This window comes from Micropterus salmoides, unplaced genomic scaffold, assembly GCF_014851395.1.
Source record: "Micropterus salmoides isolate LMB-PRFRI ecotype aquatic unplaced genomic scaffold, ASM1485139v1 Ms_hic_scaffold_4, whole genome shotgun sequence".
Taxonomy (NCBI): Eukaryota; Metazoa; Chordata; class Actinopteri; order Centrarchiformes; family Centrarchidae; genus Micropterus; species Micropterus salmoides.
In genome coordinates, this window is record NW_024043372.1 from 16,326,815 (window position 1) to 16,344,449 (window position 17,635).

The window sequence follows — 17,635 nt, forward strand, 5'->3', positions numbered from 1 at the left end:
TCACTGAGCCTCCCCTGAAACTGTTTGGAGACCCCTAGGGAGGACTCACACTTTGAAAACCCCTGTCTTATACCAAATGAGTGCTGAAGCTGTTGCGGCGAGTAGACCAACACCTTACAGTACTAAGGCAAGTTTTTTTTTGCCACCTGTATATATGCAAAGTGGATTATAGCTCTGCGTAGCTCATACTTCAGAGTCAGCTTCAGTAAAGTCAAACAATGAACCACATGACACAGGTGTTTTGATAGATTTTTTCTCGACTTTTATATTTTTAAAAACAAACAAAAAATAACAGATTAAATAAAATTTACAGTAGACATATGCAATCATTGTGCACTTTAACTACTTCTTCTGATACGTTCTGCACAGCTGTCAACGAAAAACGCAAACACAACGGGGCGTCGGGGTGGAGCGGGGGGATGTGGGACAGTTGTGGGAGAGAGGAGAGGACCGAAGAAGTGAGGTAGAGGGCAGCAAGGAGGAAACAAATGTGGGGAAGAGGAGAGGGGGATGAAGAGGGAAGGAGTAAAGATAAAGGAAGGCCTAAACTTTTTCACTCAGGGGGAAAGAAAGAAAAATCACTGAATATATAGATTTCTTTTATTCCTTACATCACTTATATAAATATATTGAATCCCAAAAAACAAAAGAAAAAAATGTTTGAGAAAAAAACAGCGCAATACAGAAACCCACAACAGCAGTAAGGCAAACAGAAAGCAAGAGAGGAGAGAGCAGTGAGTGTATCTGAGAGGGACAGAGGAAGGATAGGATGCAGTATGAGACATGGCAAGAAAAGAGGGGGGAGCAGTGGGTGAAAGCAGAGAGTGTGCGCAACTGTGTGATGAAAATTTCTAAATATGTGAGATTAAGAGATGACTGGTTGATGGAGAGTTGAGGAAGGAGAGAAAACGTTGGCAGAAAAAGGAGGGCGGTTTGGAGAGCGGAGGGAGGAGGAGGAGGAAGAGGAGGAAAAAGTTTGACTGAGGTCGACTGTCCAGTGTGTTGTAATGTGCTACGTGACCCTGTTGCCTGCATTTGTGTCTGTTTGTGTCTCCTGGTATTTGTGTATGTGTGGCATTGCATGTGTTTTTTGTATAATGGCAGCACACATTCCTCGGCAACAGTGAAACACATGCTCGCGTGTCTTGTGTGCTCTTCTGCTATATAAATACAAAACAAAAACAATGAATAAAAACAAACAACAAAATCATATTTGCAACCGAACGCCAGCCACCTCATGATTCACACCTTCTTCCCTTTTATACATTTGACACATCATTTAACTCAAGGTTTGTTTTGTTTTTAAATTGTACACTAAGAGCAGTTCCCCCTCAGCCCTCCTTCCTTTTCCACCACTCCACCAAGAGTCTTTCTTTCTTTCTGTCTCTTTGACTTTGTTTCCCCCCATTCTCTTTTCCTTTCACTGAGAACTGGCTCTCTCCAGCACACGCAGGTCATAGTTCTTTTTGGCGGCCCTCAGTTTGAAGAGGCTGGCCCCGCTGTTGTTAAGTCTGAAGGAAGCACTCTGGGCAGCCATGGTGCTGGGGAACACCGCCACTACTGTGTAGAGGTGAGCTGGGTCGTTGCTGTCGCCCTTTGCTCCCCCAGCTCCCATGATGGCCCCGGACGCGGCAGTGACTCCTGGCCCAGGAGGCCCTGCACCTGGACAGGAGCCACAGCCTCCTGCTCCTCCTCGCCCTCCCTGGGGTTCCTTCAGCCACTGGATCTTGGCACCACACATCGACAGCTGGTTGAAGAGCTTTTCAGCCTCTGGACGCGATATCCCCTCTGGCAGGTCCGTTACCTCGAGTACTCGACTCACCACTGGACAAAGGAGAAACCAAGAGAGTCAGAGAGAGACATAAGATGCTAGCAGGCTTGATTGCTCAAGCTGTGTCTTTAGAGACTGAAGCACGTGTTCCAGAGACATGCTGTGTGTTTTCTCGTCTGTTTCAGCCAAAAACTTTTTGCAGTGTGCAGTGCTCTGGAGAATTAGGGTTTGCCAGCAGGATACTCCAAAGGAAATCCAATTTGGTGCACTTGAATGCAGTGGTGCAAGCGTGTCAGTTTACTCTCAGCAACTAAAGGTTTATTTAATGGCGCCCACACCAGATGGAGGAGATTGTGAGGAAAACTCTGCAATATAGGATGATGAAGACTGACTAAACTGATATAACCGAGACACTGCTGCCCTCTAGTATCTACTTTGTACACATACCTGAACAACACACTTTGCCATCCTTGTGATGCCATTGTGCTCAGAAGAGAATGAATTACCAATTATCTTGGAATTCTTGACAAGGATTAAATATTAGGTAGAGTTCTTTGAAAATACTAGACCACATGGGAGTGTGTAAAACAATACCTGCAGAAAAATGTTATGACAACACAGTGGATGGTAGTCTGTGATGACGAATCTCTTAACTTACCAACATCAGTGGTGCCAAGATCTGTTGATGCAGATTTGAGTGTTTGTTTCTTCCCTCGTGTCCCGTGTTTCATTACTCCTTGTCCCTGAACACATAGCAACACAGATATTTTGAAGCTTGTTATTAAAATGCAGTTCCACAAAATGACACTAGATGGGGGTAGAAGCAATCAAAGGGAGCCTTAAAGTTAGTCTTGGGTAACCAGAAACACAAACATTGGCAACATAGGGTGCACTAGTGGGCGCAAGAGAGGTGTTAAAGCCTGCAGCAGGGAGAGAATGATGGTCAGGTCAAAGTGTAATATGGCTGCCATTTAAAATGTATGCAACTTCATTAACTCTTGGTTACACACCATGCTACAAAGAAAGAGTTCAAACAGTCTCCACACAGCCCACATATTATGAATGTGACTTAAAGTTGGGACTGATCTCCAACTTCACAAAACATCTTCATTCGTAGAACCAAGAAATTCTGCAGGGACTACTAACAAATGCACAAACGCTTGTTACGGTTGTGATATTTTTATTTAAACATGTAGAAGGGCGTTTTTGAGTAGAAAAGACTGCTAGTACTGACCTGATGAGAGCTGTAGGAGGACTGGCCATGCATGAGGGGAGGAGGGCACAGGCTGTACTGGAGGGGCTGCCCCAACAGAGAGTAGCGTCCGTCACCTAAAGAACATAAATCACAAGTTAAAATGAAAAAGATGTCCTGCAAACACTTAATTTTAGAGTACCATTGCCATAGGTGAACCTTAATCACCCCACTTTCTTTTTCTTTATCAAACCAGATCTCACTGAGATTAACATCTCTTTTTCAAGAGGGACCTGGTCAAGAGGGCAGGATAAAGAGAGTTATAGCAATGAATACACTAACATACCGCAGTCAAAAAGGTGATGGAAGATTTAACGAGGGTTCATAGAATTGGCAAAGATTTTGCAATTTTATTTTATTCCAAACCATTAGAAATTGGTCAACTGATTTAATGTAGCTCACTACTTTTACTATTACAGTATTTTTTCATTTTGGTGTTTTGAAGACTATTCAGAAAAGACCTTTGTCTTGGTGATACAACATGGATCACAGACTGATGTAAGACTGTATTTTTGTGTGTAATCGTGCATTCCAAATAGCAGGTCTATTTGTCAGTGAAGGTGTTGTGGTTCAGTGTGCACATATCGGTCAAAGGACAGGGACGAGGTTAAAGCCATGTCTGGGTACAGGAGGTTTGACCGGGCCAGTCATGTAAACCTGCTGACATGAGGTGAAATGATTATGCCTATTGGCTCAGGGACAAAAGCTACCTGACAAGGTTTAGAGGGTCGCTGTGGAAATGGGAGAAAGAGTCCGAGCAGGGGTTCAAGCACACAGCTGTAACAGCAGTTCGTGTTTATTTGTCGGTCAACTAAAAGAAGAATTAGTTTTTTAAACAGCCTGGTTATTTTTATAGTTTGGACCATCATTTCTAATGGTTACGATAACACATTTGCAGAGATTTAGGGATGTGGTGACATGGCTAAGACGATCACACAGGTTGTATACAAACCTCCAATTTATCCATATTATCTAAACTTATTTAGTGGTAAAACCAAAAGCGGACACAACTGAAATGTTGGTTACAATCACAAGTAAAAGCAGACCTACTGTAATTGGTTGCGCACACATACTAATCTAATTGCTGTTTACAACAGATAGACTATTAATAACTGAATGTGTGCTTTTGAGTTCTCATCCAACATACAGTTGGTATGGTAAAGCTCTCTCTGATTGTCTGACTGCTTCTGTTCCAGATCGTTGAGAAATAAGCACAAGCTAGAGGAATGATAGTCAAAACCATAAAGGCAGACACCCCGCGACCTTGTACGCAGGATAAGCGGTTGACGATGGATGGATAAATCAATCAAAATTTATTTATATAGCACTTTAACAGCAATCACGAAGTTGTCATTCTCAAAGGTCAAAAGCCAGATGGAAGAGATGGATTTTAAGACAAGTTTTAAAATCAGACATTGAGGAAGCCTGTCTAATGGTAAGAGGAAGGGCATTCCACAATTTCGGTGCTGCCACTGCAAAAGCACGGTCCCCTTTAAGTTTGTGACGGGTTTTAGGCACTCTCAGGAGAAGTTTGTCAACTGACCTGAGCAAACGGGTGGGTGTATAAGGATGAAGCAGCTCAGATAAACAAGGTCCAACAGGGGGCAAGGCCATTCAAGGATTTAAAAGTCAGTAAAAGAAGTTTAAAATCGATCCTAAATTGAATGGGTAGCCAATGGAGTGAGCGTAGAACTGGGGAGATGTGTTCATATTTACGTGTTCCCGTTAGAAGACGAGCTGCAGCGTTTTGCACCATCTGGAGACGGGCGAGAGACGATCCATTCATCCCAACAAAAAGTGCATTGCAGTAATCTCGTCTAGTAGTCACAAAGGCTTGTATAATGGTCTCAAAATTATGCTTAGAAAGAATCGGTTTCAGCTTAGCCAGCTGTCTTAATTGAAAGAAAATAGATTTAACCACTAACCCAAAGTGTTTATCCAGTTTCATATCGGCACCAATTTTGACTCCTACGTCAGTGACGGTTGGCTTGACATATTGAGCTAGGGGGCCTAGATCGAGGTGAGGAGGGGAATGACTCCCAGGGGTGCCGTTAAAAACCATCACCTCCGTTTTGTTTTCATTAAAACTTGAGAGCCATCCAAGCCTTTATGTCCTCTAGACATGCAAACAATGGTCTGAGAGTGTCATCCTTACTCAAAAGGTACATAGATCTGGCTGTCATCTGCATAACAATGGAAAGAGATGCCATGTTTCCTAAGTATTGAGCCAAGTAGGAGGAGATAAAGGGAAAAGAGAAGAGAGCCTAGAATTGAGCCTTGCGGGATGCCACAGGCAAGGTGCGCCGTGGTAGACACAGTCACCACAGTTGACACTGAATGTCCTACCTTTCAAGTAGGATTGAAACCATTTTAGGGCTATGCCTATAATTCCCACCCATCGCTCTAAACGAGAGACCAGAATTTCATGGTCCACAGTGTCAAAGGCAGCTGTTAAATCCAGAAGCACAAGGACCACACAGTCACCAGCATCTGTTGCTAAAAATATATCGTTAAAAACTTTTACGAGAGCAGTTTCGGTGCTGTGCATAGTTTTAAAACCAGGTTGGAAGGTTTCAAGAATGTTGTGCTCATCCAGCATAGCTGTTAACAGGTTGTAAATGAATGAGCAACATACACAAATGTGAAGTGTATTCAAGTGTGTGAGCTCATATCCATACAGTTGTATATCTGTGACATCTGACTGCATATGTACCATTTTCACTGTCACTGGTTACATTTAAGCATTTAAAAGTATTTTCCTCATTCCTATCCTCTGGAGAATTTCTGTAAACGTGTTTATTGCAGGTTATTTAATCAAATACTGTCGTGTCTGTGTGTAAGATATCTGTTTATGTATTTCAACCGTCCCCCTTGATGTTCGTTTGTACCTTGAGCTGGTCCTCCTGGTCGGGGAAACTGAGAAAGAAGCGGTAATGGTCCCAGGCCTGGACAGACGCTGTTGACGCTGCCAGATGGAGACGGGGTGGGAGACTGAGTGGGCGAGGCCATGGGACTCGTAAGCTGGGTACTGGCCTGGACACGAGCAGAACAAATTAATAAATAAAATAGTGTGACACATGAGTACTATGCTCCTGATCATGTGATAACACCATCAGCCCTACATCCCTGGATGTGCGATTCATGACATCCTTCACATTTACAAATAACTTCACTCACTGATTGAGAAGAGCTTCATGTGTGTACCTGAGGAGTGTTGTCAGGTTTGTAGAGCTCTCCCGGCTTGCTGGGCCTCTGCTCTATGCTGTAGTACTTGCATGGGTTCCACTGGACCAGAGGAGGGTTCTGGGAAGGCTGTGGTCCATTGGGGACGCTGAGCTGCATGACCATCACCCCAGGCCCAGGCGGCGGCACTCCTGAGAGAGCATACAGAGGCAGGCACACATGTAGATAAACAGGCAATGTAGGACATTTATTAGTGAATTTGGACACTGACACTGTCTAGTGAAGTCCTGAACCCTTTCCTTTTCATTTGTGGTCAAAGACAAAATATTTATTTTTCATTACATGAAGTATGATAGATGATCCCACTAACAGTTACTTTTAGGAATAATTAACAAGATTTTGATACAAATAGTTTTTTGGAGAAGTACTCTTTTTGCTTGGACATTTCTCTGAGGCTCATGTGTGACATGTGTAAAAGTGGTTGGTTTCATCAAGAACCAGGTGTTGTGAAGTGTTTTCCCCCTTCCTGATTTCTTAAGTGTTTTGCATCTTTGTCACACTGAAATGTTTCAGATCATCAAGCAACTTTTATTATTAGACAAATATAACCGGAGTAAATACAAAATACAGTTTTTAAAAGATGATTTTATTACCTGGCCCTATGTGAAAAAGAAATTGCTCCCTAAACCTAACAACTGGTTGTGCCACCCTTAGCGGCAACAACTGCCATCAAGAGTTTGCGATAATTGGCAATGAGTCTTTCACATTGCTGTGGAGGAATTTTGGCCCACTCTACTTTGCAAAATAGTTTTAATTCAGCCACTCTAGAGGGTTTTCGAGGATGACCGGCCTGTTTAAGGTCATGCCACAGCATCTCTATTGGATGCAAGTCTTCCAAAACCTTCATTTTGTGTTTTTCATTCAGAGGTGGGCTTGCTGTTGTGTTTCAGATAATTGTCCTACTGCTTACTCAAGTGCACTTGAACTTGATGTCATGAACTGATGGCCGGTGAATCTCCTTTAGGACTTTCTGATAGAGAACAAAATTCATGGTTCCATCAATTACGGCAAGTCGTCCAGGTCATGAAGTAGCCCCAGACCATGACACTACCACCATGTATGACTGTTGGAATGATGTTCTTTTCATTAAATGCTGTGTTGATTTTATGCCAGATTTAACGGGATGCACACCTTCCAAAAAGTTAAACTTTTGTCTTGTCAGTTCACAAAATACTTTCCTAACAGTCTTGGGGACCATTAAGATGTTTTTTTGGCAAATGTGAGATGAGCCTTTGTGTTATTTTTGGTCAGCAATGGTTTTTGCCCTGAAACTCTCCCCTGGATGCCATTTTTGCCCAGTGTCTTTCTTATTGTTGAATCATAGACACTGCAGTTCTTTAGACATAGGCTGGCCACTCCTGGGAACGCTCACCACTGTTCCAAGTTTTCTCCATTTGTGGATTATGGCCCTTCCCAGATTGATGGATGTCAACAACTTTGTTTCTCATCTGTTTTTGAATTTCTTTTGATGTGTTGCTTTTTGAGATCTTTTAGCCTACTTCACTTTGTCAGAAAAGTTATTTAGGTGATTTCTTGATTCAGTAGGTCTGGCAATAAGTAGGCCTGGGTGTGGGAAGTGAAATTGAACTAGTCAAAAAATGTGGCTAATCACAGTTAAATCATGATTTAACAAGGGGGGCAATTACTTTTTCCACTTAGGGCCAGGTCGGCAAAGAAGTAAAGCATTGAAAAAAGTCAGCATTGAAGAGCACAGTAGTAAACATTAGTGTTGTGGTGAAAATTTATATATATAGTTTCACATTTTAATGGTGACGGAACAGACTAATTCAAGCTAAAGACAGCACCTTAAAAAATCAAATTCAAAACATTTTGATGACTTGAAGATCTGAAGTTTGAGAAAGGGATGATTTTATATGACCTGCAGACAACCTGTAATACACACTACCATGATGCTTTGTTTCCTCAAGATTACAATCGTCCAGTATAACAGCTTAAGCTATCAAATGCCAGAAGATGAAATGCATTCATTATACCAAAACACGAACACAAAAAATAAGCTACTGACAAATTCAGAAAGATCCAGAGTTTGGGATTACTCTTGAAATTATCTTCAGGGCAGGAGATAGTTTGAAAACTGAAATATAACTTTAACATTAATGAGTCTCATTTGTTTATAGGGTGATGGACTGATCAATCAGATGACTTTTACAACAAACAAACATATATCTGAGTAAGTGGCACAAACAGAGCAGAGGTTGAAAGGATAAAGCGACCATCATTACGATCAACATTTACTTAAGGCCACAGGGAGCACAAGGCCTTCGTAAAGTGGAGGTTTTGCACGATTTCTTCAAATATTCCCTCACCATCATCATTGATTTACAGATTCAACATGTGAACCCTGAGTGTCTCTTTCTGAACTTTTCCCTGAATACCTTTAACCTGATTTTGTAACAGAGATTCTCAAGTTGCAACGCCACTATTAGTCAATTCCGGGTTTGTAGGTATAAAGCAAACTGTGACTGAATATTATTTGTGTTCAGCAGCAGTCCTTTACAAATAAAACTGAGACAAACACAGTATCCCAGAAGAACATCTTTTTTATCAATTGTAGAAATGGTTTTGGGAGCAACAACATTACAGTATTAGATTAATGCCCATAAAACAAATTTATATCTTACTAAAGCAAAAATAATGTTTTACTAAAGGCCACATTCCAACCTCTTGACACTAAGTCTCACCTGAATATTGCTGCTGTAACTGTTGAGGGTTGCAAGGGGACGGCGACTGTGTGATTTGATACTGCTCAGAGCTGGGGGGCTGCAGGTAACCTACTGACGGGCTGCAGGATAGACACATGCAAAGGGGGAGAAACTAAATACATGGTGATTCACACACATACAGGAGATTAACGACAATGTTCCCAGAAGACAGATTGGAGAAAATAACTTACGTTTATTCCAAAAGTTTCAGAGTTTAGCAGTCATCTGTAAGTACACCAGATCTGTATACAACTACGCTAGTGTTAAATTACAATTTAAATAGTTTTCTTTAATAGACATGGTGAAATGATACAGATCCAGTCAGAGAAAACAAATACACTAAAGATTAAAAAACACATCATTGGTTTCACTCACAAGCTTCTATATCAATGTGATGTACTCCTACATACCTTGTGCTATTCTGCTGTGTGGGTGTGATAACACTGTAGTAGACAGGCATGGGACCCTGGACAGACTGGCTGACTGGCACCATCACCTGCTGCTGGTACTGCTGCTGAACCACCTGCTGATTTTCATTTCCCACTGGTACCTGGAAAATGTGAAAAGGGTCAAGAGAAAAGACACCATGTCGAAAAATGAACAATGGAGAAAAGAAGACAAAACTAACAGAATGATTAACTCAAGACCTGTTGTTATGTTATTTTTACATTTAATTTGGTTAATGAGCATTTGGAATAGTATCTGGTAAAGTTATTTACATTGATGTTGATCAAGATTAATGATCAAACAATCCATTTAAGGGAAATTTAACTTGTCTGACTCTTCGCCATAAATTGTTGTTTTAAGTGTGCACCAGATGGAGCTGTTTAACCTGTTAAGATTAGCCACATGTACATGGACACTTGTAGGTAAAATGTTCAGCTCCCCAGGCAAGGCTCATTTTTGTTTCCTGTATCACCTGTATCCTACAGATGACTTACTAACTGTCCATACCTGATATGATGGCATCTGTGGGTATTGAACCATAATGCTTTGCATTTGTCCTCCCATGCTTGCCCTCTGGGAATTGAGCAGACCAGGGTTTTGAGGCTGCTGCACACCCATCATACCCTGGTAGCTTGGCTGCTGGCTGGGCATCATGGTCTGGAGACCTGATCACAACAGATAACAATTAGAGGAGAGAAATTAGATGGTAGTTGCGCATTTGCATTTGAGGGGAAAAAATCACTGTACAACACACAGACCATAACGGTTTCTTATGATGCGGCCAAAATCGAGGCAACAATGGCACACACAAACAACACATTTCTCTGGACTACATTTGTACTTTTTTTCAGATTTATATACTATATATCTTGTTCTATCTATTGTCATGAAATCAATGGTTTCACGGTAATTTTTTTTATTTGTAGAGGTACTCAGAAGCCAAATAGGCTTTGTCGCAATTAAGTTTTTAAAAATTAAAACTGGAATAAATTCAGAAGGGACTGTTCACATTTTTGATATTTCTTTAAGTTTAAATCTTCACCATCGCAAAACTCTTGCTTCAAACCAGGCAGCAGTCATGGACTGATGCCCGGTCTCACTGACCACGATGTTCATGTTCTATGTGGACTTGGCAGGCCTCCACTATGAGCCAGAGTCCATTCAGGTTTGTCAACAATGTATCTGTCACATACTGTATAAATACACCACCAACCTTCACAAAAATAAAAAAGGGGACTGAGGGATGAAGTAGTTTCTAAGAAAAAAAGGAAAGAGCTCTATTTTGGTCCTAGCATATTTGACTTGGCAAAACAAAGCAGACCTGGTTGGTTAAAATCAACCTTTCACCTGGTAGACTTAAAACTGAGTATGATTTAGCATTTTTTTTGCAGAGGGACACCATAATAGTTATAAAATCAAGTGGCCTGTACCTGTTTGTTCACTAATTGTGGATACATTTTGGATGGTGCTCCAAATAATAAAAAAAAATAAAAATAAAATGTTATTCTATTTTCATAGCTCTATTCTGATTTAGAGTGATAACACTAAATGCAGACATCTCAACAAAAAACATGAGTCTGTGTGCGCTGAGTGAGTTTATATAAAAAAAAATGCACAGGAAACATGATATTATATATCCATCCCTTCATGTGTAAAGAATTGAGGTGGAGTTTATGACAGTGCAGCATAAAAAAAAATGTACTGACCTGACTGCTGCGTGGGCTGAGGCATGGGTTGTGTGCGCTGGGCAGGATAAGACACCTGATGGGACATGGGCTGGGGCACACGGTACTGCTGGCCTGAGCTGGGATATTGACCAGGAGGGTAGTATGACACCTGTATCTGAATGAAACAACAAAAAAATGATGAATCACTCTGAATTTTTTAAATCGGTCTTCAACATTTTTGCCATGTGGTGCAGAGGCAATACAAGGGCACCCCCCTGCATTTTTCACGGCATTGAAAACACATTACATCATGTTTTATTATTTATGTTTTTTATATTATGCTGTGCGTTATTTTGCCACCAATCTTCCCAGAACCAAGACAAAGACTCAAGACTTAGATGGTTAGTAGGGCAATAAGCCATGAGACATGCTGTATGAAAAAACTAAACCTGGAACGATTGAATTTTGTTTCTGCATAAGAATCCACTTCTTTACATTTTATACAGATATGCTGTCAAAAGGTTGGAATGAAAATGTTGACTTTTGAATGCAACCAAGGACAAATTGTCAAATCAAAACACATTAAACCTCACTTTTTGGCCATTTAAGGGCAACGGAACACTGACATGTTATCACCTTATATGGCAAACAGGTGTCTATTTACACTACTAGCATATTTGGAGCAACATTCGCTTCATCACAACAAGTGACCCCTTATAAGTAGCCACGTGATCCATTGTTAATATAAAAATACTTATTATAGCAGATTTAAGACAATGCCTAAAGAACTCAATACTGTGCTTTCTTGTACAGACAAGAGTGTTCAAGAGAAAGTATCAGTTACAGAGGTGTATATTGTTGAATGCTGAAGCTTGAAGATGTGGCTTATACAACCGGGCTAAACATAGCATGCAGAATTACCAAACGAGACATGAAATGGACAGAGAGGAAGCTCAAAGTTAGGAGGATCGATAGTTCCTGCCTCCACCTTCATCTGCATACATGACAACATTCAGCCCATCTAGAGGGTGCAGTGGTGTCAATATTTGAACTCCTGTTACACTGTCGACCGCCCACACAGTGAACACCACAGTGCATCTTACTTTCTCATCCAATGCTGTTTATGCAAGTCTGGAGATCCAAGAACAAGAATATAGGATGGTGTGTAGGGTGATAAAAGGCATAAAAAGACACCGTCTATGTAGGTCAGAGCTTTGAACTACAAAATTAAAGCGCAGATAATGAGAGTAATAAACAGACACAAAACAGGGAATAAGATGGAAAAGTAAAAAAAAAAAAAAAAAAAAAAAAAAACATCTGAAAAAAAAGGTTTTACAGTGCAGAGTCATTACAAAAAAATGAAGGGGACATTTAAAACACATCAGATCTCGATGAACAAAACAGTTCAAAATATTTACTGTGCATTGTATAATTCGTTGAAAAAAAAAAAAATTACGTAACAACGGTCAATGGCAAAATCATCATGCCACACTCATGGAGTTGGCTTCTGACAGTTTGGTCAAAAACATGCACACCAGTTGCACTGGGGAGGTAATGTTTTACACCCATGTTTTGTACTATACGCTGTTGTTGGCAAAGGAGGGATGGGCAATTCTTCATGACTTGTGGTTGTTTCTCAGTGGTTGTGTTTGCAAAACCTCTGAAGCCACGAGCTGAAGATGCTGAGCTTGACTTAGTGAGAGCATGCGCAAGGAGGGGGACTTCGCAGTGTGTGCACAAGCAGTAACTGACACTGCGTTAGAGACTCCTCCTGGTTCTGATTGGTTTTGTTCAGGGAGTGGTGGATTCTTGCAAATGGCATTACGAGTAGTAGGAGGAACCAGAGGATTATCTTTCTCATGTTCTACAGTCAGGATTTAATGAAATTTTTAGCAAATTGACAGAAAGTTATAATTTACAGAATTCAATACTGCTGCTTTAAGGGGACTGATACTACTGACCCCAGATTCCCTGCATATGACCACAACACTATTGCTAATAAAAAATATTTTAAACGGACACTTGAGTTACTATTAAAAACTCTACCTCTAAACAGACAATTTAGTTCTCTCTCCACAAATGAATTATATTAACCAATTTATGGATTCAAGTAAAAGCCTGAGGGAGGGAAGGAAGCGTGTGAGGATGAGAATGCATTACTGTCACCGCCTCTGCAATCGGAAAAATGTGACAGGTTAGCTGACTGACTGAGACCGGGCTTGTGAAGGTGATGCACATGCTCTGAGTGTGAGGGCCAAACTTCCCCACCGGGTGAATCCTGCTCCTTCACAGTGATCACATCACTGAAATGTAACACCTTACTGCAAGTTTATAAAAGAAAGATCTTTTTCATTTGTGATATTTATGGCATTCATGCATCACTCGATAGTTTGTTACTGTAACGTGTTATTTTACTGGCTGGTAATTGTCCCAAGGTGTTAACCTTGGTACACTTCACGTTAATTGCTAAGGTAGTGTAACCTAGTCTTTCAGTCAGTGCAATGCAGGAACATACAAAAATGTGCAATTGTCTACAGGCACACATTTCAATTCAACATATTTTAAGAATTAAGTTTCCAAAAATAAATTAATAATGAAGAAATGTTTAAATGAAGCAATTCTTCCATGGAAATATGTCCTTTCACTAGAATTAATACAAAATTGAACAGTGCTTTCCAGGGAACGCAGAAAGAACAGCCCTTTAAAATAAAGCATTACAGTTTTTACAGAGAAGAGAAGGTTGGAGACAAAGGGGGTATGATCAACCTGCTTTCAAGATGCATTGCCATCTCTTATTGTCATTGGTACATAGGTTGTGATCAGTGTTGGTTAAGTTTCTTCCAAATGTAATACGTTATTACTAGTTACTGTCATTTGAGAGTAATTAGTTATATTACAATATTACTGTCTCTGAATTGTAATGTTTTACACTACTTTCACTGCTGTTTAATGGGCGCATTATTCTCATAGTAAGATCTGCCTGCATAGGTGGGTTCTAGTGATGTGCAGAGTTATATCTGCAGATTGGGTGGGTCTTTGTCATAAAAATTAACCTTCTGATTTATAGCACCCTGCCTACAATCTCTACCATCGGATTCCAGTAACAGGTAATAATGTTACCCTTCTACTCATGTATTTGTTTTTTGTGGTGCCGAAATGTTTCTCGGTGTTGGTGAATTATTAAAAAACACACACACACACACACACACACACACACACACACACACACAATGGGTTAAAAGGCATTGTAATGCGCGTTACTGAGATTGTAACCTGTATTATTTATTTATTTTTTATTTTTTGTAATGCGTTATATTACTGCGTTACAGCAAAAAACAATACATTACTGTAATTGAGTTACTTTTGTAATATGTTACTCCCAACACTGGTTGTGATGGTCATTTTTTTGGTAATTGTGTAATCAGAGGTGAGTGGCGTACCTCTGCCATAGTCAGCAAATATACTACATAGAAACAATGTATTTATTGTGAGACCAACTAGCCTGAGCCATTGCCAAAAAATCCAGTTATTACAGTGGGGGAAAAAAGTATTTGACCCCTTGCTGATTTTGCAGGTTTGCCCACTTACAAAGAATGCAACGATCTATAATTTTAATCATATGTACATTCTAACAGTGAAAGACAGAATCCCAAAGAAAATTCCAGAAAATCACATCATATGAATTTATAAAAATTGATAACCATCTGATGAGGAAAAACAAGTATTTGACCCCCTGGACAAACAGCATGTTAATATTTTGTAGAAAAGCCATTATTGGCCAGCACAGATGTCAAACGGTTTTTATAGTTGGTGACAAGGTTTGTGCACATTTCGGCAGGGATGTTGGCCCACTCCTCCCTGCAGACAGCCTCCAAATCATTCAGGTTCCGAGGTTGTCGCCTGGCAACTCGAATTTTAAGCTCCCTCCAAAGATTTTCAATTGGATTCAGGTCTGGAGACTGGCTAGGCCACTCCAGAACCTTGATGTGCTTCTTCTTCAGCCACTCTTTTGTTGCTTTGGCGGTGTGCTTAGGGTCGTTGTCGTGCTGAAACACCCATCCTCGACCCATCTTCAGCTCTCTCACTGAGGGAAGGAGATGTTGGTCCAGAATTCCACGATACATGGCCCCGTCCATCCTCCCCTCAATACGATGGAGTTGTCCCGTCCCCTTGGCTGAAAAGCACCCCCAAAGCATGATGTTGCCACCACCATGCTTGACGGTGGGGATGGTGTTCTTTGGGTTGTACTCTGTGTTCTTTGCCCTCCAAACACGACGAGTTGAGTTGAGGCCAAAAAGTTCTATTTTGGTCTCATCTGACCACATCACCTTCTTCCAGGCCTCTTCTGAGTCGTCCAGGTGGTGAATGGCGAACTTCATGCGGGCCTGTACAGGTTTCTTCTTGAGCAGGGGGACCTTGAGTGCGCTGCAGGATTTCAATCCATGACGGCGTAGTGTGTTACCAGCTGCCTTCAGTTGATTCATCAGTTCCCCCCTTGTGGTTTTGGGATGATTCCTCACCGTTCGCATGATCAGGGACACCCCACGAGGCGAGATCTTGTGTGGAGGCCCAGACCGAGGGAGGTTGGCGGTGGTGTGGTGCTTCTTCCATTTCCTGATAACTGCACCGACAGTTGATCTTTTCTCTCCAAGTTGCTTTCCGATTCTCTTGTAGCCCATCCCAGCCTTGTGCAGATCAACAATCTTGACCCTGATGTCCGTAGAAAGCTCTTTGGTCTTGCCCATGGTGGTGATGTTGGATGCTGGTTGTTTGGGTGTTGACAGGTGTCTTTTATACAGGTAACGAGGTGAGGTAGGTGTATTCGATGTAGATAATTGGTTGGGATTGGGGCTGTGTCTTAAAGAAAGACTAACTGGCTTGTAGGAGCCAGAATACTTGCTGTTTATCCAGGGGGTCATATACTTGTTTTTCCTCATCAGATGGTTATCAATTTTTATAAATTCATATGATGTGATTTTCTGGAATTTTCTTTGGGATTCTGTCTTTCACTGTTAGAATGTACATATGATTAAAATTGTAGATTGTTGCATTCTTTGTAAGTGGGCAAACCTGCAAAATCAGCAAGGGGTCAAATACTTTTTTCCCCCCCACTGTATTTCCTTGTACCAGGAAAACCATTACTCACTGGGAAACAGAAGCACCAGCAAGCGTAGTTATGCAGCTTAGTTATGATGTGTATCTCAGATGTCTTACTACAAAAACTAACACAAGTTACTTCCATCTACACTTTTACTGTAGAGGAAGATGACTGAATTGGCTATCACTCACTGGGTTTTACTTGATGTTGATCACACTGTGTACCCTTCACTTTCATCACCAAATCTTTACATTAACGCTCATTACAATGAGGTGTAAGGAACACAATCCTCCACAGTGGCAAAAATATGAGGGAAGGAGGAACAGTCTGAAATGATCGGAGACACTGTCTGCGTTTGAAATTAATTAAAATTGACAGAATAAACCACTTGAATTCTTCCACTACACATTAAAGTTCCCCCATAAAATCCCTGTTGCCAGAAATTAAAGGGATAATGTCATCAGCTATTCCTGGAATTTGTATTTGTCCACAACAGCAATGTAACTCTCATCAAATAAAGTGAATGCTCTAAAGCAGGGGCTTTCAACCTTTTTAGATGTGGAGACTGGCAAGCTAGTAAAGAGTGGTCCCGCGGAGCGGTGGGATGGGTGGGGGTAAGAGTTAGACCAGACTGTCAACTTTCCAGACATGTTTCATGACAAAAGACACATTATTGTCAGAAACTATGCACATACTGTACATCATTCTGCTCAGTGAGGTTAACAACATCCAAGATTAAGTAACAACAAGAAGCAGATTTTTGACTGGAGAGGGACAAAGAAATGCATTTAGTCAAGATACCAAACAAAATACATTGATAAAGTTAAAATACGTTAATCTATTTAATTGTACTTCAAAAGTGAGCTGAGTCTTTTGTTAGCTCAGTGTTTTTGCCACTTTACACCTGTCGTAATAAAAATCAAGCAATTCTTCATCAGTAAGACAGACATCAGACCTCTACAAACCATTTCACAGGCTAGCATTATAACTCTGGTGGAAGTGAGAGTGTCACTGTTTTCCTAGGATCTTTCGTGGGTTACGCATTAGAGCAGATTAATACACATTGTACCTTACACGTTTATTCTCTGTCACTCTCTCTGTTTACAGATGGCTGAAAAAGTTGCAACTTCTAGCAGCACATAATTATTGATGTGTAATTGTTTACATTTTAAGTTTTTGAGACTAATCTATTTCATTAACATAATCCATTTAGGAAAAGATATTATAGCCCACAAACAGAACAGCTTTCAGTATCGGCCTGTTCTCAGTGTAGTTTATACAGGAAAGCGGTCTATTATTCAAATAATTTAAAAAAAACTTTAATATTAGCATTGGCCCCCAAAAACCCACATTACTATTATGCATGCCCTGTGTGACTTTTAAATGCTCTAAATTATTTCTTAGCCCTATGAAACATTTAAAGTCTTCCAAAAC

General features: G+C 40.7%; 1 protein-coding gene across 14 annotated transcripts in view; it reads right to left on the bottom strand.

Annotated features, from left to right (window-relative positions):
* Positions 1–239: 239 nt before the first annotated feature.
* Positions 240–17,635, bottom strand: part of LOC119885510 (R3H domain-containing protein 2) — a 73,714-nt gene continuing 56,318 nt past the window's right edge. For 13 of the 14 annotated variants that reach the window (XM_038695570.1, XM_038695569.1, XM_038695565.1 and 10 more), the window contains 9 exons: positions 11,143–11,278; positions 9,944–10,101; positions 9,400–9,539; positions 8,969–9,069; positions 6,228–6,397; positions 5,912–6,056; positions 3,006–3,100; positions 2,430–2,514; positions 1,421–1,824 (listed from right to left, as the gene is read on the bottom strand). In XM_038695570.1, the coding sequence (XP_038551498.1) occupies positions 1,421–1,824; positions 2,430–2,514; positions 3,006–3,100; positions 5,912–6,056; positions 6,228–6,397; positions 8,969–9,069; positions 9,400–9,539; positions 9,944–10,101; positions 11,143–11,278 (1,434 nt within the window). Of the gene's footprint in view, positions 1,825–2,429; positions 2,515–3,005; positions 3,101–5,911; positions 6,057–6,227; positions 6,398–8,968; positions 9,070–9,399; positions 9,540–9,943; positions 10,102–11,142; positions 11,279–17,635 lie in introns of all 14 variants that reach the window. The other variant, XM_038695564.1, reaches the window with a different exon arrangement.